This window comes from Myotis daubentonii, chromosome 16 (genome assembly GCF_963259705.1).
Source record: "Myotis daubentonii chromosome 16, mMyoDau2.1, whole genome shotgun sequence".
Taxonomy (NCBI): domain Eukaryota; kingdom Metazoa; phylum Chordata; class Mammalia; order Chiroptera; family Vespertilionidae; genus Myotis; species Myotis daubentonii.
This window is the reverse complement of record NC_081855.1, coordinates 23,810,224-23,836,373: the sequence shown is the minus strand read 5'-3', so window position 1 is coordinate 23,836,373 and position 26,150 is coordinate 23,810,224. Positions and strand designations below refer to the sequence as shown.

At 51.7% G+C, this 26,150-nt stretch overlaps 1 protein-coding gene across 1 annotated transcript; it reads right to left on the bottom strand.

Annotated features, from left to right (window-relative positions):
• Positions 1 to 4,838: 4,838 nt before the first annotated feature.
• BHLHA9 (basic helix-loop-helix family member a9) lies at positions 4,839 to 5,510 on the bottom strand. Its single transcript, XM_059668251.1, has one exon. It carries the CDS (start codon positions 5,508 to 5,510, stop codon positions 4,839 to 4,841), a length of 672 nt encoding a protein of 223 aa, XP_059524234.1.
• Positions 5,511 to 26,150: the final 20,640 nt, after the last annotated feature.

The window sequence follows — 26,150 nt, the reverse complement described above, 5'->3', positions numbered from 1 at the left end:
GAACTGGAGGAAGATGAAAACTCCAACCAGGCACCCAAGGCGTGTCCACACCACCACTCGTTCCACCGCTGCCCGCCCCAGCCTAGCTCCCCTGAGCACAGAGGATGCTGAGGTGTGAGCCGTGGAGGGGAGAGTGGACCTGCATACCCGGGGGTGCCCTTCGGTGGTGGGTGCGCAGGGAGGCAAAGCTCAGAAAGGTGGGTAAGTCGGAGCCTAATCCCAGGGGAAGAACAATTCAGCCCCTCATGTATACTTCCGGGTCTGTGCCTGTGGTCCTGTCTACCCTGGGCTCGTTGGGTATCCAGAAACCCTATGGGGCGGACAGAGCAGGAATCATTAAGTAAATTCTTCTTCTCACTGAGGACTTCCGGGGCCCAGCTCACCCTGCTCTAGGGGTGACGGCCTTTTGGTGTCTGTACACACACACACACACACACACACACACACGCCAAGTGTGAGGAAAACTCAATGTGATCATGTTCCCAACACAAGCACCCCGGCTTCACACCTGTACGGCGGGGTCCCTCCAAAGGAATCCACTTGAAATACTTCATCCTGACTGTCCTTGCGTGAAACATGCCCCTCCTCCCCTTCGGAAGGTGCCCTAACGAGATGCATCTTTCACCATTTACATCCCGTTACAAAGCACCTCATGGATAGTAACCTGTTCATATCCCTCGCAACTCCCGCAAGGTCTGTCCATGCAGCTGCATGTTTGTCCGCCGTTACAGCCAGTGGGCACAGGGCATTTATGACCTGCCTTCCCAACTCCCCTCGACTTTCCTTCTGGCAGAGTGAGCGCTCCAGGCCTCTCAGGTCAGGCATCCGTGTGGTTTCAAATCTTTCACTATTAGGTACAGTGCCGCTGGGACTGCCTTTCTGCAAATTTGGTCTCCTTTTGGATTATTCCCTTGAAGTATTTTGGTGTATATATATATATATATATATATATATATATATATATATATATATATATATATATCAGAGAGGAAGGGGGAGAGAGAGAGAGAAACATCAATGAGAGAGAATCATTGATCAGCTGCCTCCTGCACACCCCCTACTGGGGATTGAGCCCGCAACCCAGGCATGTGCCCTTGACTGGAATTGAACCTGGGACCTTTCAGTCCGCAGGCCTACGCTCTATCCACTGAGCCAAACCGGTTCGGCTGTTATTTCTTCTTGCTGGTATGTCTCGTTCATTGCTAGAGAGGTGAGGTGCTGTTCCCTGTGGTGGAGGTAGGGAGTGTGAGGGAAGGGTGGGAAGGCACAGACTTCAAGGGAAGCCAGGAGACCGCATGCCCGAGGCCCTTTGTGAGTGTGAAGTTGCTGGGAGTGTGTCACTTTATCACCCTCTGCCCTTGCAAGGTTAACTCTCTCTCCCCGGGGAACACTGAGAGGGCCGCTAGTGCTAACCTTACAGGTACATCGTTTCTGACTTTGTGTACATCAGTCCTTCAGATCTTTGGGACATAACTTTAGCAGCTCTGTCTTACATGTGTTTTCTCTCTCCAGTACTTTCCATTTTATGTTCACTTAATACCTCGCTTGTACTGTTTTTCTCTATGTTTGGACAAACCTATCTGGTCTCAGTCGGTAACTTCCATTTCTTTGACACTCACAGATTTATCTTCTCTCCATAGCAAATCAGTTATCTTGAAGAATGGTATGGTCTTGGAAGCAGATTTAAAAAAAAAAATCAAGCAAGGCCCGGCCAGCGTGGCTCAGTGGTTGAGCATCAACCTATGAAGCAGGAAATCACGGTGAGTTACTGGTCAGGGCACAAGCCCAGGTTTCGGGCTCCAGCCCCAGTTGGGGGGTGTATAGGAGGCAGCCGAATCAATGATTCTATCTCATCACTGATGTTTCTCTCTCTCTTCCTCTCTGAAATCAATAAAGATATATTTTGTAAAAATAAAGCAAGAGTTCCACAAAGCCTGGAAAGCACACAATTAAAGGTATTCTGGCCTAGGATCCCCTAAAGCCTCGGGGAGAGGAGGGGGTGCCTGTTAGGTCAATACATACACACATGCACACACTAATACACACCCACACATCTATATAGGCATGAACATAATCTGTGCATGTCAGAAAACCCCAGGATGCTAGGCAAATGCATGTCAGCAGACAAATATGCAGGTGTGTGCACTCAAACACATAGCCCTGATAAAACAATAGTATCCAATATGTTCTGGACTGTAGTTTATAAACTTACCTTCCCGTTCATCCTCTCCTTATTCCAGCCTTGTGAATAGAATATGTCTTAATAGCTTCCAGTCAGCGAGCGCTTGCCTGGGCCAGGCACTATGCTAAGTGCTTTAAATGCATTAGCCCATTTAGTCTGCCCAGCAGCCTATGATGTAAGTCTCATTATGTAAATCCATTATACAGATGGGAACACCAAGGCTCAACATCATGAGGCGATTTGCCAAGATTACTCAGCTGATAAGTGAGGCAACTGAGAAATACCCTTGAAAACTGGGTTTGAACCTCATGCATTCTCTGAGACAAGGATTTTTTTTGTAAATATATTTTATTGATTTTTTACAGAGAGGAAGGGAGAGGGATAGAGTTAGAAACATCAATGAGAGAGAAACATCGATCAGCTGCCTCCTACACGCCCCCTACTGGGGATGTGCCCGCAACCAAGATACATGCCCTTGACCAGAATCGAACCTGGGACCCTTCAGTCCGCAGTGCCAACGCTCTATCCACTGAGCCAAACCGGTCAGGGCTAGACAAGGATTTTTTAAAATCTTGTGTTTAAGTGGTTCCCCCACAGTTTGAACCTGTGGTGTTCGAGGGTCAACTGTGTTTTCACTCTTCGGGCGGGAATCCACAATATGTGGAGGACTGACTTAAATTACAGGCGGATATTTTACTGTGGGTGTGGCCCGAGCCCCTAACCCTCCCTCCCACATTGTTAAGGGTCAATGGTACTTTCACAGCCTCTGCTGACCTCGCGCTTCTGCTGGACACTCACTCTTCCACCTTCAGGGGGCACCCTCACCGCCCTGGTGCTGAAGGTACAGCTGGGCAAGAGAACCCTGAGCTCTTTCTATCCTGGAATTTGGGGAAGCAGAGAATTAAAACCTCAGGCTGAAGCAAGGCAGAAGCACTGTCCAGGCTGGTCTGTCGTAAGACTGTAATAATATATAATCAGTCACAATTTATGGGACACCTTCTATTTGCCAGAAACTGTGCATTTTGAAGGAATGTTAATCCTCCCAGCTACCCGGCGGCAGTCCCCTGGGACAGAGGTGAGCAAGTAGAGGAGTGGAGAGATTAAGTGATGCCAGGGGTCACACGTGTAGCCAGTGGACACGCAGAGACTGGATCCCAGGCTCACTGTCTCTTTCCTGTGCGCCCTCAGGCTGTGGCGCTGCCTCTCAGACAGGGAAGGCTCAGTGGGCAGGCCTGGGGCCAGAGTCCCACATTTTGCTCCTGGCTGGACCCCAGGACCCTGATGACCCAGAGTCAAAGCCCTCCTGTGATCTGTGCCCCAGCCCCCTGCCCTGTGAACTTGGGAGTCTGTGAGCCAAGTGCACCAGCCAGCAAGCAAAGACAACTTGAATGATGGCAGTGAGCCGCACCTCAGCTGTTCTGGGGAACCCTCACTCCTCCAGGGCTAAGAGCATCTCTCCAGCTCCTGTGGGGCCCCCAATTCTGCACTGTGTGACTCTTCCCCCAACTGGCAAGAGCCCAGCTCTCCAAGGAGACCAGAGAGCTCTCAGCCTGCCCCTGGCACATCTGGGTCCTCCCCCAGCAAGCAGCACCTGCACCAGCAGCCAGGCTGGCCCGAGTCAGCCAGACGCTAGCACAGGAGTGTTCATCTTAGATGACAGCAGTTCTCCAGACATCTCTGGGGGCAGGGGTTGGCTGTGCCTCTCACTTCCTCCTCTGGAGCCTTGGCCTGAGGCCCCACTTCCCTTAACCTCCTCCCGGTAATCCTTCCCGGATTCTAAGGCCACCTCTCCACACAGTGGCCCCGACTACACTGGTTCTCTGGGAGCTCCGTCTCATCACTGGGGGTACAGGCAGGAGTCACTGACCCCCACTCTGGGCCCTACCTTCAGCTTCCTTCTCGGGGACTGCCCCAGACTCTTCCCATCGCTGTCCTCCCTGGGGCTGGAGGCAGATGACAGATGTGCAGGGTCCAGAGTTGGGGCTGATCACATCCTCAGCCTTCCAGGCCTGGCCTCCCTTATTCCCAACAATGTCCTTTCCCAGGGTGCCCCTCGAGTGCTCAGCCTCCCCTGGGGTCTTGCAATGATTCAATGCCCCCAAAGACCTACCTGGGCCTTCAGGGTGGGGCCCAACATTTCAGGGGCAGCCCCAGGCCTTAGGTCTCTCAGGCCCTTCTGCCACCCTGAGCCACCGGGCCCAGTGGAGTGCTGGGAGCAGACAGAGATGCTCGCTTCCCTTTTATTTGGCTGCTGCTGATCACCTCTCCCAGAGCACAGACTTGGGGCATCAGCACAGGCAGGGGCAGGGGCCCCCACACTGTGCCGTCAGACCACACCAGGGCGACCCCCACTCCCACATACAAGTCCCCGATCCAAAAGCACCCATTCTGCTAAAAAGCAGCAGGAGAGAACAGGAGTCAGAGGCTCAGGGACACAAAAGTCACTTTCCAGCAAGAGTTCATCAGGTCCAAATGTCAGGAAGAGCCGGCAGGGCGCGCAGCCCCGGGCTCAGTTCCTTCCCACTGGCCAAGCCTCCTTTCCCCGCAGGCTCAGCGCAGTCTCACTGGGTTTTGTTTGGCTTTTTGCAGTCTTCTCTTCCGTAGTCATCCCGACCTTGGCTCCTCCCTCCACCAGTCCCTGCGCTGTGAGGGCAGGTCAGGGGTGCGGGTAGCCCAGCCCGGAGCCCGCCCGCGGGTGGCCCAGCGGCCAGGCCAACGGCGCCCGGGGACACCAGCGCCAGCTTCCCGCGGAAGCCTGAGCCAAGCCCGGCGCCTCGGGCACTGGCCGCCCCAGGGGCGTGTGCGGGGAGCACGAGGCACAGCGCGGTGCGAAGAGCCCTGCGGGCGTGGGCGCCGGCCGCTGCGGGGAGCCCGCGTCCCCGTCCCCGGCGGACCCCGCGCGCTCAGCCTGGCGGCGGCACTCCAGGTGCCCGCAGGGCCAGCGGGGCGCGGGGCTGGCGCGCAGGACCAGGGAGAGCGCCGTGATGCGGTGGATGGCCCGGCGCAGCGTGGCGATCTTGGAGAGCCTCTTGCCGCCCAGGTCGTGCCGCAGCGCCCTGCGCAGCGCGTTGAAAGCCTCATTGTAATCCAGGATGCGCTTGCGCTCCCGCACGTTGGCCGCCACGCGCCGCGCCTTGGACCGCACCGGCCGGGCGCGCTTTTTACTACTCGGCACCTCCTCTGCCTCGCCCAGGCCGCGGGGGGCGCCATTCTCCCTCAGCACCCCAAAATCCTTCCCAGCCTCCAGGCCAGAGCCCCCCAAGTCCTTGACAGAGCCCTCGGCCCCCTTTAGGCCCCTGAGGCCTGGTCCTGACGCGCCTCGGTGCATGGCCTCCTCCAGGCCTTGCTGCTCCGGCTCCGGCTCCGGCTTCGGCTCTGGCTCCGGCTTCGGCTCTGGCTCCGGCTCACACGCTTAGCAGTCCCACTCCGAGCCTTGGCTCCGGCAGGCTGGACACTCCCCGGACGGGCTCGTTAGCTGGGCTTTATGGCACCACGTGGCTCTCCGCCCTCCCCATCCATCCATCTCCCTCCTCCTGCTTTATTACCTGCCTCCAGGTAGGTTGGTGAGGGAGGGACCAAGAGGAAGGAAGCAAGGAAGCATGCAGATTCTTGTATGAGGGGACCAGCCCACCTTGCCCGCCCGGGACAGTGCCCCAGCCACCAGGGAGAACTTACCTGCCTCTCTCCAGGGCCCTTCTGGGGTAGCTGGGCTCCATTTCTTCCTCCACCCCACCCTACCCCAATAGAATGCCAAATTTGGCCTCTAAGCAGGAGAGCAGATAGGGGCACAAGGGTACTTAATGTGTTTCAAGAACCTTTAAAGTTCTTTTTTTTTTTTTTTTAAATATATTTTATTGATTTTTTAAAGAGAGGAAGGGAGAGAGATAAGAGAGTTAGAAACATCGATGAGAGAGAAACATCGATCAGCTGCCTCCTGCACATCTCCCACTGGGGATGTGCCTGCAACCCAGGTACATGCCCTTGACCGGAATCGAACCTGGGACCTTTCAGTCCGCAAGCCGACGCTCTATCCACTGAGCCAAACCGGTTTCGGCAAGAACCTTTAAAGTTCTTGTCAAGTCCCGTGGGCAACTACGGAGCTGATATGGGGGGGGGGGGGGGGAACCGGACTGTCCCGCAGGAACAGTAAGGGAGGGGCAGATCTGATACAGCGGGCCCTGCGGGTAAGATGCGCCTGGAATTCCTGGCTTGTCCAGCTGGCAGCGAGGCTGTGGGATTCTGGGTTCCGGTTTTGGTTAGACCTTACCCGCCCCGCCCTCCCCGGGGCTCTCCTTTCTGCAGGCAGAGCTAGACTGAGTCACCAGCAGGGGGGGATGGAGAAGACTGTCCGGTGGCCCTCTGCACCCCCTGTGGTACCATCAGGGGCATCTTTTGGGCAGCCTTGTCTCATGACACAGCACTGAGTTATGGGCTTGGTGAACCCACCTGCCACCCCCACCCCCCGGGGATTTGGATTTTAGACAGGGTCTCAGGAGAAGAATAAAGCTTAATCCTAGATAAGGCCCCCGTGGGATTTCAGGCATCCCCCGAGAGTCATTTGGAGCCACCAAGTGCCACGGCCGGCTGTGGAGTCAGAGGGAGGGTCCCGGGTTCCCCTCCATCTGCCAATATGCCATTAACCCCCTTATTTCAAACGGTGAATTGCTCCACGGAGGAAAAGACCTGGGCACTGGGAAACAAATACATGTATTTATTTGTGTGATTTTTAGTTTTATTGTCTGTCTTGCCTACTAGACTAAGGATGTTTGTATTTCTGGGGTTGTATCCCAGAAATACCTGCGGAATTAAAAAGTGAATGAAAGTAGCTAAAACTGGATATTTTCTCCTCTATACGAAGTCTGTTTCCCACCATCCCCACAACACACACACACACACACAGAGGTACACACACAGAGGTACACACACAGGCGCACACAATCACACAGACACACGCAATCACACAGAAATGCCTGCCTCAAACAGAATTCTATACAGAGCATAGGCACTCACGTCCACCCATCCAAATAATATGTCAGTCTTGATGGATCTCAGAATGGGAGGCAGGGAATTGGGGATTTTAAGTGCTTTTTTTAACCCTCCTCTTCCTCCCCCTGCCCCCTACCCCTACCCCCGCAGCCAGTGGCCCCTCACAGAACCTCCCCCCCTAGGGCATCGTTGGACACAGGAGTGCTTCCAGAGAATTCTACTGGACAGGTGGTCAGAGGGAGACCTGTTTTAGTTCTGCCACCAACTTGCTACGTGACCTGGCGCCAGTCATGCCCCCTCTCTGCCCCTCAGTTTGCTTTTCTTGGCAAGGAAGACATCCTCTCCACAGGAGCGGACAGGCAGGGCCAGCAACATGATTTGCAGGGCCCAGTGCAGAAGAGAATGCGGGCCCTCTGATCAGAATTAGTCAGAATTTGAAGGTGGCGACGGCAGAGCACTAACCGAGCTTGGGTTCCTTCTGCGTGTGGCAGGTCCCACGCCCAGGAAGCCGGCCCTGAGTGTGGGATGGAGGAGCGTCGTGGCAATGAGCTCAAGCTTGGGATCTAAACTCACCTGCTTTTGACATTTCCACATGCACCCTGGGAAAAGTTTTCCCAGGGACTCAAGGAGACGGGACGCAGTGAAGAGCAGCCTGGGGAAGTGCTGCATCTGGTTGTCAGAGGGTCGCCTCAGCCTGCCCGTGGTCTTCCCAGGGAGCCCGTGTGACCCACGATCAGGAGGAAATGGATGGGCGAGCCCAGAGCACCCCGTCTCCATGGAAGATGGAGCTGACCTGTCCGAGGATAGCCTTCCCTTCCCACTCACCCCCCAGGGCAGCCTCCTGGAGTGGAGAATCTGCCTGGGGCAGCGCAGGAGCTGAGGGGAGGGTGTCAGGTGACAAACAAGCTGAAACTGCTTTCCGCTGTGCTTCCTTCTTCCTCTGAGAACTGCCAGTCCACAGGACGCTGCTCAGTAATTATTAGGAACAATAATAGGAATATTGATACTGACTTCTCTTAAGTGCTTACTATAGGCCAAGCATGGTACTGTGTGCTTTTTTAAAATATATTAATTAATTATTTTTTTCTTTTGAGAGAGAGAGGAAGTGAGAGAGAAAGCGAGAAACATCGATTTGTTGTTCCACTTATTTATGCATTCCTGTGTGCGCCCACAACCTTGATGTCTCCGGATGATGCTCTGACTAACAGAGCTACCCAGCCAGGGCCTACCTCATTCTTTTTAAACATATATTATTTTAGCCTCATAACTATCTGATACAGAAGGCCCTGATGTTATAATACCCATTATACAGACTGGAAACTAGACTCTGAGAGTTAAGTAACTTGCCACAAGTCAGAGGGATGAGCTGTGGCTGAGGCAGAATTTCATTTCTGGGTGTGTGGCTGCTATTTGAAGACCAAGCTCTTAATCCTTCCTGGGCTGTACCTGCATTTTCCATTCAGAGAGCACCCCTACCCCCACCCCAGCCTCCAGAGCCCCCACTGACCACCTGTTGGTATTAAAGGCCTGACAGCTGCCCTTTGAAACAAAATCTAGTGATATAGTGATATATTCAAATAGTTTCAACCAAATGTGAAAAATACAAAGAGCCTGGTTGATACAGAGAAAACCAGAGGATGTGGGGCAGGGGGAGGAGACTAGGGAAGGAGGGTCCCCCAAATGAGGAGAGACAAGCAGAAAAGAGTAGAGAATATAGGCTGGAAGCCAGGAGACGTCAGGAGCAGCTCAGCTGCCTGTCTTCCGGGCTGAGATGTGCTGCCTGCGGTTTCTTGAATAATTTCAACTCTGGTCACAGCTGAATGATGGCTGCCGGGACCCCGATGGCTCCTGGGACCCTGGGCAGAGCTCCAGAGAGCAGAAGTGACAGGCCACTGCCCACCAGTTGACCCAGGAGTAGCCTGGGGGATTCAGGACCAGCCTGCAGCTCCCTGCACACATGTGCTGGGAAGGCTCTGGGACTCCGCCTGTCAGAGCTCTGGATGGAGTCCAACGGCCCGCAATCCTCGCCACTCAACCACCGTCCCTCCTCTGTGCAGCCAGCCCTCGGCCCTCCCCACCGAGCTTCCCGGCTTCTTCATTCCGCCTTAGGACTTAGCGGATCGTCTTGCACTTCTGTGCTCATGCTGGGACCACACCTAGGTCACCTCTGTATTCCCAGTTCCTACCTAGCACAGTACCTGGTACATAGTAGGTGCAAGGAAGTATTTGCTGAATGTTGAAATAATGGCGTCATCTCTGAAAAGAAGATATTCATGAAGCTCTGGAAACTCCACACTGGTCTGATCAAGCAAAGCTCTGAACCCCAGTAAACATGTACTAGTATTGAGCACCTATGAAATACCAGCCCAGTGCTGCAGGCTTTCACATGTGTTGGCAGCCACAAATGTGTATTAAAAGTCTACAGAAACTCCATATTAAAAGAGAAGAAAGCAAACCTTGCAGCCGAATAGGAGGGCTTCCGAATTCCTCGCCCACCCTGGCCCCCCGGGGTGGGGGGCGGGATATTTGATGATTGTCTTAAAGCCTGGCTCTCAAACTGTTGTAGTAGGGGCAGCGGTAGCATCTGCAACATCTCAGACCCCACCCTAGATATTGTGAATTCAAAATTCTGTCTTCACAGCAAAGCAGTTTAATGCTCAGAAAGATGTAATACATGTTCTTTCAGAGTCTGGCTCGGTAGTTACGAAATTTTAGCTTGCCCAAGAACTATTGTTCAAGGTTATATCGTAGTGCCTTGTGTACCAAAATCTAAGTCTTATTCAAGGATAATTTTGACTCCACACAATTTCCCCCCCCCCGCCCCTTTTTTTTTTTTTTAAATCGTCACCTGAGGATATGTTGTTTGTTGATTTTAGAGAGAGAGAGGGAAGGAGAGTGAGAGAGAAACATTGATCCTTTGCATCCCATAGGCACCTGGACTGGGAACCCGCAGTCTAAGGATGTGCCCTGACCCGAACCGGACCCACGGCCTTTTGGTGGGTGGGACGATGGTCCACCTGAGCCGCCAGGGCACAACTTCCTTCCTGACCTTAACCTGAGAACATCCCCACCCATGCGTTGGATGGAGGGAGAATTCGTCACAGTGGACAACTATGAGGCTCGAAAAAGAACAGGAAATCTGTAAAAAGGGGCGGGGGAGGAGGGTGAAATTGAACACAGATTTCTCTGCTGACCCCCTACACGTGAACCTTCAATGGCCATTAGAGGTTAGTAAAACCCAAGAAAATGCCCAGCCAGCCCGGTGCTTCCAGCGCTGGGAGCCGGCCTGCACCCCTGCCCAGAGCGGGTCTGGCGCGCCTGCCCGTTTCTCACAAACATTTCCAGGCCGCCGGCCGGGAAAGGGCGCGCGGCTCCAGTTCCTCTAAGGCCTCGCTCTCTTGCCCGGCAACCTGGGCTCCCAGGGAGAGGCGCCCGCCGCGCCCGGCGCCCTGCCACGAACCGAGAATCCGGGGGCTCCCTGCGATCCCGGCTGCGATGATCCCTCGTGGGGGGCTCCGCGGGGGGCGGGGGCACGGGCCGACTTCAAAGGCGGGCGGCGGGGCAAGTATTTCCGCGGCACCTGCAGCGGCGGCGGTGCCCGTGCGGGAGGCGGGAGGCGGGAGGCGGGAGGCGGGAGGCGGGAGGCGGGAGGCGGGAGGCGGGAGGCGGGAGGCGGGAGGCGGGAGGCGGGAGGCGGGAGCCCGGAGCCCGCCCCTGCCCGGGAGCACAGCGCCTCCGCGCCCGTTCGCAGGGGGCCGGCGAGGGAGGCGGGGCCGCGGCGGTGATTTAGAGCCGGGCGGTTCCGCTGCCGGCCGCCAAGGTGCCTATTACCGCCGGCTCAGCCGGGATTTCAGAAATTCCTGCTCATCCTCTGGAAATTCCGGTATCAGTCCCCCGAGGGAGGACAGAACCCCCACCGAGGAGAGGAGCCGAGCCCGCGGGGTCCTGAGGACTGGAGAGCAGGCCCCCAGAAAGGCCGCGCCTGCCTTCTCCCCGCCGCGGCTCAACTTGGAGGCAGGCCTGGTGTGGGCGAAACTTGGAATCGGCAGATTTGGGCTCCGCTCCAGGCTCTGTCCGTTCATTTATTCATTCATTTATGTATTCATGTATCGACTGCCTATTGTTCTAGTCAGCTGTAAGTAAGACAAAAACCTGTCCTCGTGGAAGTCACATTTTAGTGTGGGCAGCAAATAATAAGGAAAATAAGTAATTTATGCAGTAAATAAGTACCATTAGAAATATATTAGAAGGTGAGAAATGCTACAGAAAAAAAAAAACAAAAAAAACCGACACCAGGAAAGATAGAGTGTGAGTCTGTGTGTTTGGGGAAATGGGGCGGTGAGAGCAAAGAAAGCCAAATGAGAAGGTGACCTCTGAGTAAGAACTGGAATGAGGCCAGGCATGATGGCATTGGGGGGGAGGAAAGCTTGCAGGCAGAGGGAAGAGCATGTGCAAAGGCCCTGAGGCCAGAGGGAGTCCAATGGGGCTGAGCAGAGTAAAAGGTGAGCTGGGGTTGGTGACATGGTCGCACAGGCTGCTGCAATATCTTCCACTTCTACTTGGCAAGAGATGGGAAACCATGAAACGTTTATCTCCTCCCCTCCATTCATGGATCTTTAAAAACAAAAGAAGAACCATTAGCTTTCCCTTTCTCTGTCTGCTGACGAGGACTCCCTCCACCACACCCCTCTCCAGGCAGCACCCATCTTTGTGTCTTAGTGTCCCTCCTCCCTCCCCAGGTGGCCCTGCCTGTTCTCTGGGGGCCATGTCCTCTTTTCTCTTCTCCTGCCTCCACTCCATCGCTTCTGGAGGCCTTGCCTGTCACTTGCCCTCCTTTGGTTTTTAAGTCTTTCCCTCTCCATTGGCTCCTTCCTTGGAAATGCAAATGTGTTCAGGCTGCTTCCTCCAACTGTCCTCCCCTCCACCCTGGAATGAATACCTTCCCCCTTCAGCTCCCTGCCTAAATGATCACCCCTCATAGGCCATCTGGCTCTTGCCACCTTCCAATCCCCACTGAAACCCTCTTCTCTCTCATCATCTCCTGTGATCTCATCAAACCTTTCCAGGTCGCCCTAGCTGGTTTGGCTCTGTGGGTAGAGTGTCTGCCTGCGGACTGAAGGGTCCCAGCTTCCATTCCAGTCAAGGGCACATGCCCAGGTTGTGGGCTCGATCCCCAGTAGGGGGTGTGCAGGAGGCAGCCGACCAATGATTCTCTTTCATCACTGATTTTCTAGCTCCCTCTCCCTTCCTCCCTGAAATCAATAAAAATATATTTTTAAAAAACCAACCACCTTTCCAGGTCAATTGTTACACATTGACTGAGCACCTACTATTTGCCAGGTCTCGGATTCGGTACTGAAGATATAATGATGAACAAAACAGACCTGGCCCCGCCCTCCTGGAGCTTGCCCTCTGGTGAAGAAGACCATCTCATACACAAAGGATCTCAATAGCACAACACGAAAGACTGTGCACGGTTTGCAAGGGGTGCGGAGGGTGGAGTAGGGACTTCTCTGAGGGGCCAGGGAAGGTTTTACAGGGGAGATGAGGCCGAAACAGGATTTCAAAGGAGGAATAGGAGTTTGCCTAGCAGACAAGGGGTGGAAAGGCATTGAGGATTGAGGGAATAGCATGTGCCGAGACCTGGAATTAGAATCCATCATTGTACGATGAGGAAAATACAGTAAATCAACTTTGCCAAACCATGATGTGCAAGACCAGGGAGTGATGGGAGATGAGGCTGGCTGGGATCACTAGGCATCATGCCAAAAAGCTTGGTTTTGTCATGTAGGCAGCTAGGCACCACAAAGGGGGGTTCAGCTGAGGAGCGACACAGTCATTTCCGGCTTATCGGTAGAGCTCCTCTGAATAGTGTGGAGAATGGCTCTGAAACAAACTCCAGGCCGGAGGCGACCGTCGGGGTCCAGGTGAAAGAGGAAGAGCCAGAGCTATGCAGGTAGTTGTAAGACAGGGGGGCTGGAGTCAAACCCTGTTTGGAAAGTAGAGCTGGCACATGGGGGTGATCAACTGGATGTAGCAGATCATGAAAAGGAGGTGTTTGTCATCTCTATGTCCCCCATCAAGAACCTGAAGCCTGCCCTAGCCAGATTGGCTCAGTGGATAGAGTGTCTGCCTGCAGACTGAAGGGCCCCGGGCTTGATTCCCGGTCAAGGGCACATATTTCGGTTGCAGGCCCAATTCCCAGTCCTGGTCGAGGCACATGTGGGAGGCAACCAATCAATGTGTCTCTCTCACACTAATGTTTCTCTCTCTCTGTCTCTCCCCATCCCTTCTACTCTCTCTTTTAAAAAAAAGAGAAAAGAACCAAAGCCTGACATTTCTGAGCAGCCCCTCCTCAGTAGGGTTCACTATGGACATGGGAGAAGGCTCAGGAAGGGCAGAGAGCTGATGGGCAATGGTCACCTCTTCCTGGGGGCGGGGAGAACTTATGGCCCTGGTGGCTGTGGTGAATTGTGTGTGTGTGTGTGTGTGAGTGTGTGTGTGTGTGTGTGTGTGTGTGTGTGTGTGTGTGTGTGTGTGTGTGTGATTGTTGTTTGCTGCGCAGCATTTGAATAATCTTGCTATCTGGAGGGAAGGCCCCTCCATGGTGGGGCTCTGGGTGGGAGAGATTTCCGGCTAGGACAGACAGGAGTCTAGGTATCTCCTAGACCCGTGGTCGGCAAACTGCGGCTCGCGAGCCACATGCGGCTCTTTGGCCCCTTGAGTGTGGCTCTTTCTAAGCCTTAGGAGTACCCTAATTAAGTTAATAACAATGTACCTACCTATATAGTTTAAGTTAAAAAAATTTGGCTCTCAAAAGCAATTTCAATCGTTGTACTGTTGATATTTGGCTCTGTTGACTAATGAGTTTGCCGACCACGGGCCTAGACTACGGAGCAGGTGTCCCAAAGAAACAAGCAACAGTAGAGAAACTGCCCTACCAACCCCAGGGCCGGCGGTCTCCAGGGACTTCCTGTGGGAGCATCTACAGGAGGTTACTGGTTAGGTTGTGGGTCCAGCCACGCCGTTTCCTGGAATTCCTACACGTTTCCCAAACTTAATTCCCAGCCTTTCTTTCCAACAGGTCTTGTGAGAGACCTCGGAGCTGCCCAATGGCTTCCTCTTTTGCTTACGTGAACCAAGTTAGGTTTCGTTGTTGACAACCAAGGACCCTGACAGCACAGAGCAGAGAGGAAGCCGCCGGCCTGCGTCTCCTCTCTTACTCCCAGCCGGTCCCAGTCCCTGCCAATGGGCAGCCCTGAGACCTGGAGCAGGTGCTTCACCTTCTCTGAGCCTCAGCGTCCTCGTCCTAATGGAGCTGTGAGGATTAAGTGACACAGGACGCCCTCAGTGCAGTGCCTGGCACATGGAAGGCCCTCAGTAATACTTAGCTGTTCTAGCAGATTTACCCAGCATCCCCAGGAGGGGGCGTGCGGGGGTTCTTTCTTCCAAGCTCATGCAGGCAAATGGGCCTCTCCCCTGCCCCTGCTCCCAGCCCACAGAGCAACCAACATCCCTCCACAAGCACCTCCTGAGAGATGGTTCCTTTTTGATGGGAAGCGAGGATATTTCTTAGCCCTTCACCTACACGCCCCTCTGCCGTGCCCATAATGCTGAGCAGCCGTGTGGTTGTCTGGGCTCTGGAATTAGACCTTTATTTATTAGCTGTAGAGCCTCGGGCAAGATGCTTAGTTCACCTCTCTCTAAGCCTCAGTTTCCTTATCTGTAATTGGACATACTTTGTAGCACTGCTTTTTCAGATTTCTTGTGAGGATTAAATAAAACAGAACATGGTGCGCTCTCAGCACAGGGCCTGGCTCCACTAAGAGGCTCTACGCCAGTGGTTCTCAACCTTGGCTGCACATTAGAATCACCTGGGAATCTTTTTAAAATCCTGATTTCTGGGCCTCATCCTCCGGAAATTCTGTTTCTTTGTTACTAATGTTGTGGCCCCACCCCATAACAAAGAAACAGAATTTCCGGAGGATGAGGCCCAGAAATCAGGATTTTAAAAAGATTCCCAGGTGATTCTAATGTGCAGCCCAGGTTGAGAACCACTGCTCTATGCATATTTTCTCCTCCTCCTACCTCTTGGATCCCTTCCCCAGCCAGCCTGGCCATCGCAGCTGTAAATCATCCGGGCACCCAGCGCATTCTCCTCCCTCCCACCCAGGACCACACTCCTCATCACCTGCACCCACTAATGACCTGGTGATCGGCTTCTCGTTAAAACAATGACAAAGGTCTGTGCTGTTAGCCTGGGTCTCATCAGCCATGGATCTGCCCCAGGGTCAGTCAGGGGCCAAGTAGGAATTCTGGGTGACTCTAGGGCCTGACTTGGTGTAGACCAGTGGTTCTCAACCTGTGGGTCGCGACCCCTTTGGCGGCCGAACGACCCTTTCACAGGGGTCGCCTAAGACCATCCTGCATATCAGATATTTACATGACGATTCATAACAGTAGCAACATGACAGTTATGAAGTAGCAACGAAAATAATTTTATGGTTGGGTCACAACATGAGGAACTGTATTTAAAGGGCCAGAAGGTGGAGAACCACCGGTAGACAGAGGGCTCTGTGTCCCAGGGGAGGTCCCAGCTCTTGTGAGGAGGGGAAACGGGCCCTGTGAGCAGTGACTGGAGGCTGAGCCATGTGTGGTCTGAAAGACCCGTTTCTGTCCCTGGGGGGCTCCATTTTCTCATCTGTCAAGTGGGAATAATTAATGTTTCAATGAGAATGCCTTGTAGGGTTGGTGTGAGGACAGACTGAGATCAATCAAATGTAAATTTCTGCAGATGTCAGTACATGGTAGCCATTATTGTCGTTATTGCTTTCATCATTATTAGATTTTGATTTTTATTATTGGAACCCAGGTGCCAATTTTTCCAGCTCCACTTGGTGAATGGCTGATTCTATCGCCGATGATGATGTAATGCTACATCATCTCTATGACGTAATAATGACAGAATGCCCCTTCCAGGCATCTCTGCTGAGTGCTTGTCTAATCCCTTGGCCTCCTTGTTCATTCTCCGAGTTGTCTTTGGGTGCCCTTGGCCCTTTACACTCTGTGGCAATTCAGAACCCCTTGGTTTTGTTTAATCCCCCCTGTCGTTATCCTTCTGCGCTCCTTTCGTGCGTTGTCTATGTATGTTTCTCTCTCAGGGTGGCTTCCCTCCTGTGGTGGAACGGCTGCTGGAGTCCCAGGCGTACTCCGCCAACGCACCACAGGGGGACAGAACCACCGGGCAGGCCGCTTCTGAAACCCTGACCCAGAGAAACTATAAAGGTCCATGTCGTTTCAAGCCAATACGTTTTGAGGTCACGTGTTACACAGCAACACATCGGGATACAGCAGTTACAGCCTTCCCTGTAATTGGCTGAGTTCTCCCGTGAGTGTGAGCAGGAGGGATGCCGCTTCCAGGCCAGCCCATAATAACTTAGCACGCGCGGCCTCGGTTCTCCTCCCCTTCCTCCTGGCTGAACACCGGGACAGCCAAGGGAGCCGCCATAAAGATGGTGGGCCCTTCTCACGCCTGGAGGACAGCTGCCGGGAAACTGCCCGACCAGGAGCACCCACATGAATGACTGTAAGTGAGACTTGGAGATTTACCCACAGCACCTGACATTACCTGAACTGTCTTTCATACAGAGCTTTGCAAATCACTTCCTTTATAAGTCAGTGTTTGTTTAAATCTGCTCAGACAATGACTCATTTCTGTGCTCTGTGTTACCTCCTGCACCTCAGACGTTCCATCTGGGATCATTTTTTTCTGCCTGAATTCTGTCCTTGAGAATGTCCTCTGGTGAAACGGCTCCCTCGCCTTTATCTCTCCGTACTAGTCTTGGTCGATGGTTATGATTCTTCATTGCTGTGAAGATATGATGTTGTCTTCCGTCGCTCTGAAGACAACATCATTGGTGTTGGTGAGACGCCAGCTTCAATAACCATTGCTCCTTTGAAGTTATTTGTTTGGAAAACTCTTCATTGTTCTTGGCTTTTGGTTTTTCACTACGATGTGTTTAAACAACTTACCTGTTAGGATTCGCGGGGCTTCTCGACTACGTGGTTGCTTCAGATTGATCACGTTCCTCACTTTTATCTCTTCAAATATTGCTTCTGTCGCACTTTTGCGTTCCTTTCATCGGGTTCTCCAGTCACACAGTGGACGAGACGTTTGCCCTGTCTCCTTCACACCTGTTCTCACTTCGGCTTTACTCTGCAGGTAATTGCCAAAAGCACTTCCATAAGCTTCAGTTTAATTCGATCCTCCTAACTCCTTGGGAGGTGGTCCGGCAGAGGACCTCTTTTGCAAATGGGGCCTGAGACTCAGCAAGGGAAAGACATCTGCCCAGGGTCACACAGCTCACAGGGGGAGCAGGACGACAGCGAGGCCTGCGGTCGCCGCGGGGTAGGATGAGCTATACCAAAGAGTTCAAGCTCCAGGGACAGAGAGCAGGGATGTGAGTCCCGCATCCACTACCCAGGAGCCCAGTGACCTTGGACAAGTCAATCGCTTCTTGCTTGGATTTCTCCAACCGCAAAATGGGAACAATAACGACCAACTTACAGGACTGTTTGGGGTAATTAATGCCATAATATATGCAAGATTCTTGACTCCGAATAGGCATTCAATAAATATTTGAGGAATGAATTAATGAAGTGGTTAGCCCCCTCAATTAACTTCAGCTGTGGTTGTTATCCTGATGTTTATATTGTACTTATATATAAATCTATAACCGTTTATTACTATCAGGATTGGCATGTCAACAAGACCCTCAGAATTTGGGAGCCTCCCAGGCTACTGCCCACACCCCGCCCCCTTCCTGGCTCCCGGAGACGTGTCCAGCCCCGCCGGCACCCCTGCCCTTGGCCTGTAATTAACCTGCCGCAGAGGGCGGGTCCGGGGAGGTGCCGCCCACCCTGTCCCAGGGGCTTCCTGCGCCCCGCCCTCTCCAGGAGCGGGAGGGAGGGCGCGGGGAGCTGGGGGCTCCCCACGACTTTCTGATTTATCGCCCTCTGTGTGAAGGAGATTTACGAGCTAAGGCCCGGAGCCTGGGCTGTGTCGGAACGCGCGGGGGGGGGGGGGGGGGGGGCACAGGAGAGGGAGCCCGGTGATCCCCCGGGTTAAGTCCTGCACGGAGGGCCACAAGCTGTGCTCGCTGGAGGGGCCCAGGGCTCCCGACCCCAGGTCCTGGGGCTCCCTCACTCTGTCTCGCAGGGCCTGGCTTGCTGATTCTCCTGCAGGGTTCTGGTACCTGTGGAAGTGCTGCCTGTTGTTCCATCCTCAATTACATATATATCTATACTAATAAAAGTATAATATGCTAATTAGTCCTCCCGGATGAAGCGGGGGCTGCGAGGGAAGTCAGGTCCAGGTGCCAGAGGGAAGCCAGTGCTGGCAGCCAGGGGGGAGGAAAGCCTACTCTGGCACGACTTTCGTGCATCGGGCCTCTAGTCTATATAATTTCCGTTTGGCCATATCGTTCTCCCATAAAGCAAAGAGCCCAGGCCTAGGCAGGGCACCTGCTGGGGTGGGTCAGGAAGGAGCGTGGAAGCTCTCCAGCCGCTGCAGAGGTCTCCTGGCTTTAGGCCATGCGCATTGCCACGCCCTTTATTCCAGATGTGGAAACAGCTCCCAGAGGCTCAGCTGCTCCTGGGAGGGCAGGTGTCTGAATTGTTTTTCATGGGGGGTTGGGACACAGGGACTGGGGGGCTTCAGTGATCAGAGGGGGTCTGGCTCCAGAGGCCTGTCAGCTGGTGAAGAGACCACCCAGGCAGGTGTAAGCAGCTCTCCCTCCCTTGGGAGTGTTTTTGATAGACAGGAGTTATCAGCCTCTCCTCTGGTGGGATATGAGGCCGGTCCTCAAATACTAGTTCACCACCCCACCACACACACACACACACACACACACACACACACACACCTCACCCACTGTGGTGTCAGCGGGGCCCCTGCTCCCTCAGTGCTCCCTCTGGAAGGAATAAGTGTAACCCTGACCTCCGGGTCATCAGGACGTAGAAGAAAGACCTTCTCATGGATTTTGAGCCTGACAGGTTCAGGTTCAAATGCTGGCTCCACTTGTGACGAGCTGGGTAACCTTAATTAGCGACTTGACCTCTTCAAGCCTGTTTCCTCACTTTAAAAAGTAGGAGAATGAAGTCCTCCTCATTGGGTAGTGGGAAGGTGAACTAAGACAACGTGCGGAAAGAGGTAAGACTGTCTAGCACTCGCTTCCTCCCAGGACACGGGGCTGGAAGTTTTGTTTTTGTTACAGTGAGCTACACCGTCTACAGAAGAAGGACGCGGGTGGACTTTTATAGACTCCAAGAATGTGGAGACAGAAAGAGGTGATCTTATTCCAGGATTCTGAACCTTGGCTAACGTCAGATCTGGGTGTGTGTGTGTGTGTTGGGTGTGTGTGTGTGTTGGGGGTGTCTGAATTCCCCCCAGATTCAGCCATCAGTATTTATGGAAATCTCCTTTGTGGCAGGCCCTGTTCTAGCCTATGGCAGGGAGCAAAACAGACAACAAACCCTGTCCCCATGGAGCTTAGTTCTAGTGGTAGAGACAGACAAATAGATAAAATAAGCATTATGTATCTAAAATGTTAGCTCTGCAGTCATGCGCTGCTCAGTGACAAGGACCTGTTCTGAGAAATGCATTGTTAAGCAATTTCATCATTGTGGGAACATCATAGGGTGTGCAAACCTAAGTGGGCTCGCCTACTACCCACCGATACCATATGGTACAGCCTATTCCTCCCAGGCTACCAGCCTGTCCACCATGTTACTGTACAAAACAGCCCGCGATTAAGTCAAACACAAGAGAAATGATGCAACCAGAGGCACAGTAAACACATACTTGAGGCTGCTGGTACAACACACCATACTGTTTTACAACAAACTCTTTTTTTTTTGTAAGTAGAAGGAGTACACTCTAAAATAACAATAAAAGTATAGTACAGTAAATGCTTAAACCAGTAATAGAGTTGCTTATTATCACTCCCAAGTATTGTGCACTGTACATAATTGCATAGGCTATACTTTTACACAACTGGCAGAGCCGTATAGGTTTTTCACACCAGCATCACCACAAACCTGAGAGATGTGTGGTGCTATGATCTTATCATGGCTATGACGTCATCAGGCAAAAGAAAATGTTCAGCTTCATCTTATGGGACCACCGTCGTAGTTGCCTTATGATAGGTCTGTATGTATAGGGAAAAAACGTAGTATATGTAAGGGCTCAGTACCATCTGCAGTTTCAAGCATCCACTGGGGGTCCTGGAATGTGCCCCCAGCAGGTGAGTGTGCTCAGCAGGTGAGTGTGCTCAGCAGGTGAGTGTGCTCAGCAGGTGAGTGTGCTCAGCAGTGGTGGTCATGTAACAGCGAAGTGCTTCCTCTTCAGAGGCGTTCCTTTGAGCTTTTTCAGAGAGTTTCTCATCCTTCAAACATGGATAACTCAGGAAATAACTTTTCACTCCTCGAACCAAAGACTTTGGAACTTAGGAAAGAGAAGATTGGGAGGGCTGGGCCAGCGGTGTGGGGAGGGGAACGAAAAGTTGAGCGGTATCTCAGCGCCCTCTTCTGGTCATGATGTGGAACTAGACCTGCGGCCTCCAGGCTCTCCTTTGGGTCCTGCCCACAGCACAAACCCATGAGGAGAGGAAATGGCTCCTCCTCCTGCAGTCCCCTCAGGGGTTCTCCAAATTCTCACCACTTGCAACCCACAGTCTCTCCACGGGCTCTCTCTCAGCAGGCAGCCCACCCTCACCTCCTGGGTCATGGAAGAAACACTGAGGCCACAGATGTGAGCCCTGGCCTCCAAAAACCTAAGTCCGCTGTGCCTCCTTTCCCCCTGGTGTCCAGAGTTAAGGCCTCCTGAGGAGCTGGGGAGCCCCTCCCCCATCTCACCAAAACCTGCACTTTGTCCCTCTCGCTCCTGTATTTTGTTCTCCTGTCTCTGATGATCAGCCTCCAGGCTTCTCACCCTCTCCCTATAGGAGGCCAGGGGGTCATTCAGGCATTGCATAGTCTCCTTCCCACTCTGGATGCCCCCTATACCTGCCGGACCCCCCACCATCCCCGCAGCCAGGCTCCTGGGCCCCCGGCCACCTCAGGCTGGTAGAGGGCGACACGGAGATCCAGGAGCCCGAGCCCACAGCACCTGCGTAGACGCTGGCCACTCTGCTGGCTGGCCGGGCCCAGCGGCTGGGCCACTACACGGAGCCCAGGGTCCAGTAGTTTGTGGAGAAGCTGGAGCAGGTGCTGAAGCTCATGTTGTTCAGGGAGGAAGGTGAGAAGTCGAGACTCAGGTTCAAGCAGCAGTCACCCTTTTTTCCCCTCGTAAGGGCAGCCTGTTGCCTGGGATCAGATAAGAACCTGATTAGGAAAGTAGGCCAGCCCAGCTGGTGTGCTCAGTGGTTGAGCATCGACCTACGAACCAGGAGGCCACCTTTCGATTCCCTGTCACGGCACATGCCCGCGCTGTGGGCTCAGTCTCCACTGGGGGGCGTGCAGGAGGCAGCCAATCAATGATTCTCCCTTATCACTGATGTTTCTTTCTCTCTCTCCCCCTGTCCCTTCCTCTCTGAAATCAATAAAAATATATTTTAAAAAAGAAGAAAGAAAGAAAGAAAGAAAGAAAGAAAGAAAGAAAGAAAGAAAGAAAGAAAGAAAGAAAGAAAGAAAGAAAGAAAGAGCGAGCCCTGGCTGGTTTGGCTCAGTGGATGGAGCATCGACCTTCGGGCTGAAGGGTCCCGGGTTCAATTCCAGTCAAGGGCACGTGCCTGGGTTGCGGGCTTGATCCCCAGTAGGATGCGTGGGAGGCAGCTGATTGATGATTCTCTCTCATCATTGATGTTTCTGTCTCTCTCTACCTCTCCGTTCTTCTCTGGAATCAATAAAAATATATTTAAAAAGAAAGAAAGAAAATAGGCCAACCTAGGGAGGTGCCTGGTGTTAGTCAGGATCCTCCAGAAAAACAACCAATAGGAGACTGTGACACTGATTTACAATAAGGCATATATAGTTGGTCCCATTTCTGGCACAGACCTCCTGAAACCCTTGGAATTTCCCAAGTGAGGAGAGTGATGAAGGTGCCATTGTGTTAATGAGGTGAAGGATGGGAGCTGGTTGCCAGGAGAGCCAAGCATATGACTAGAATATGGGTTTCGTTTTTTTCAGCTGGAGCCAGGCTGTGTGCCTCCCAAAATAAGGATTGGGCGAGCAGAATATCTGTGTTTGAATTCAGACTTGTATCCTGGTCCTGGGGTTTGTAGGGAAGTTATTCATTGTACATTTCATTTCTTTGGTAATAGTGAGTTATTCTTATTTTCTGTTTTCTTGTATCAATTTTAGTAAGTTACTTTTTTTTTTCTAGGAATCTATCCATTTCATTAAAATTTTAAATTTTATTGGCATGAAACATCCCATCTTTTTACCCACTGAGCCACACCAGCAGGCATTTCTTATTATTTTTAATGAGTCCTGTTTTAGTTTCTAGTCATAGACATTCTGTTTTTGTTTGGTTTTTTTTACTTCATTTTTTTATATATTTTATTAATTTTTTACAGAGAGGAAGAGAGAGGGATAGAGAGTTAGAAACATCGATGAGAGAGAAACATCGATCAGCTGCCTCCTGCACATTCCCCACTGGGGATGTGCCCGCAACCAAGGTACATGCCCTTGACCGGAATCGAACCCGGGACCCTTGAGTCCGCAGGCTGACACTCCATCCACTGAGCCAAACCAGTTAGGGCTTTACTTCATTTTTTTACTTTAAAATGTTTTCCCTTTTATCATCAGGTGGAAAAGTTACTTTTTTCTCTGTAGTTTTTTTGCTTAGAATTTTGTGGGTTTTTTAGGCGTTGGTGTTTATATTCAGAAGTTGAAGGTTAAGGTCTAGGTATAATTTTAGTTGGAGGGATACCTACAAAAATTTTCTTGTTTTTATTCATTTACAGTGTCTGTCATATCCCATGAAAATTGTATTGTATTATAAATACCAACAGTAATTATGTACCAGACACTAGGAGAGGCACAGGGGACACAGAAGTCAGAAAAACAAATCTGATCTCTCACCTTACAGTTTAGTGGAAAAGATATATAATACTTAGCCACACAGATAAATGTATAATTGTAACTCATTCAGGGTCAGCGAAGGCAAGTGACATCATGCTGAGAGTGATATAACACAAGGAAAGGAGGGCTATTCAGTGGAGACTGGGATCTGAAAGGCGAGTGGCTGCTGTAGGAGAAGCCACAGGCATCCCCAGGAAGGGAAATCGCATGTGCAAAGGCCCTGAGGTGAGCGGGGCACAGCCTACTCCAGGTTCTGAAGAGAAACAATAAAGTTTGAGTCAGAGAACAAGGGACATCTGATGAGAGATGAGTCAGGAAAGAGTGCTAGGGGTCAGATTTTGCCAAGCCCTTGCGGTAGGGTAGCCAGATTTAGCCAATAAAAATATAGGATGTCTGATGACTTCAGATAAGCAATGAGTAATTGCACGGGATATATTTATACTAAAAAGTATGCTCTCGGAAATTCACAGTTGGCTGGGCACTCTGTGTTTTATTTGGTAACCCCATGTGTGGGTCAGGGAAGGACTTGATCTCATTCATCCTGAGGACAGGGGTGAACTGGTTTTCAGCAAGGCGTGGCATGATCTGGTGAGGATTTTGAGTAGCTCATGCCGGCTCCACATGGGAAAGGAGCAGGTGGAGAGACAGGGAGACAAAGAAGCAATTTCAGTGGTCCAAGTAAGAGGGGGCTTGGACCTGAGGGGCAGCAGTGGACAAGTTGAACTCTATGTCGAAGGTAAAATCAACACTCGGGACATAGTTCCTTATCGCTGCTTTAGACACCTTCCATGTGGGCTCTTCTTGAAGACTGTTGGGTTCTGTGGGCACTACACTCGGCCCACCCATCTAAAACTCCTCAGCCCGGCCAGTGTGGCTCAGTGGTTGAACTATGAACTGGGAGATCATGGTTCGATTCCCGGTCAGGGCACAGGCCCGGGTTGCGGGCTCGATCCCCAGTGTGGGGCATACAGGAGGCAGCCGATCAATCATTCTCTCTCATCATTGATGTTTCTAGCTCTCTCTCCCTCTCCCTTCCTCTCTGAAATCAATAAAAAGATATATGTTTTAAAATAAATAAATAAATAAAACTCCACAGCCCCTGTCTTTCGCCCACTTCCCTATCCTGTTACAAGTAGATCACAAGTGCTTACTTGATCTCAAATTCCAAACACGCTCCCTGGGTTTTGGAACTCCTTGGAAGGGCGCCGGCATTAGAGTGAAAGGAATGCCCCACATGGGGACAAAAGAGCCTGGATTCTTCCTGTAGCTCTGATTTTTGCTGTGGGGCAACCATCTTTATTTAGAGGTGCCTGTCTGAGTTTCAACTCATTGCTGTGGTCTCAACATTTACATCAGCCATGTCCTGGAACCATATGGCTTCATTCAGATGTGGAATATAAAACAAACAGACAAAAAAAAACCCAGACTCATAGATACAGACAACAGATTGGAGTTAGCAGAGGGAACGAGGAGGGGAGAAAACAAAAGGGGTGAAGGGGGGTCACCTATATGGTGATGGAACCTCGGCTTTGGGTGGTGAGCTGGCTATAGTGTATACACATATCAGATTATGATGTTGTACACCTGAAACGTGTATAATGTCATTAACCAGGGTTACCTACTTAAAATACATAAATAAATAAAAATAAGAGGCGCAATATCTGCGAGGCACAGTAAAGTGAAGTGTAATAAAACAGAGTGTACCTGTTTACACACTATTTTCCAACCCTGGCCCTGCCTTTGATTTAGTCTTAGCTTCACAATTAAATATAACAAATAGTAAGAAAAAAATGTTTTGAGATTCTAAAACTTGAAAACATATCTCAGAGTATCTTAGGCCTTATTTGAGAACTACCACAACTTAATATGAAGTGTTGGTGGCATATAGATATAGACATATAGATAGATAGATAGATAGATACGTAGATACGTAGATACGTAGATACATAGATACATAGATATAGATATAGATATAGATATAGATATAGATATAGATATAGATATAGATATAGATACTAATATATCTACCATCCATCCCCTTTTCAGAATGGTCCTTCTAGAAATGTTCTTTCGGCACAGCACGAATTCTATCCCACTCATGCACACCACCAACCGCCCCCCTTCCGTGAAAGGTCCAGAATGGGTAACATTCTCCCTTTGGAATATAATGGCATCCTTTCTACCCATTCTATCAGCAATTTCCCGCGGTGTGCCACAGTAATTTTTTAAATGGGCAACACCTGACTCTCTAGTCAAGGGCACGGACCTCTTTTCCCTTAGATTATCAAATAAAAAAAGTGACAGCGGCCAACATAATAGCCATCTGGCGTGAATAAATTAAAAGGATACCTTCTCTGTGTATGTGTCAGATCACGCACCACGGCATTTTAGTAATTAGTTCAGGTGTGCCTTGAGATGAGAAAGGTTGAAAATCGCCGCATGACATAATTAGACTTGTTGCGGTATATTTGTCACCTGCTTCTATTCTAGGAATTGAGTGTGAGTGGGGATATCTCCCCCTCGTCTTCACAGCTAGGCAACCAAGCGGTGCAAATATGACAAACAATCCAGGCCGAACGCCCGCAGCTCACAGGGAAATGCGTGGGGTCGCCGCTGCCTCTGCAGACCAGCCCTCACGCAGCTCTAACCAGTGACTGGGAGCGGCCGGCCCTGCTCACTGACCTCCACGGACGCATCTGGGACGTGGGGCACTCGGCTCCACTCCGACCTTGGGCCCGTCGCTGAAGACTCCCAGTTCCCCTGTGACAGCCGGTGTCCTTCCCAAAAGGATTGTCATCTCCCTCATAGTTTACCAGACCGAGACTCACACTCACAGAGGACCCTGCAAGTGCAGCTCCCGCTTCCTCAGCCGGTTCGTCTTCCTTTGTCCTCAGGATCG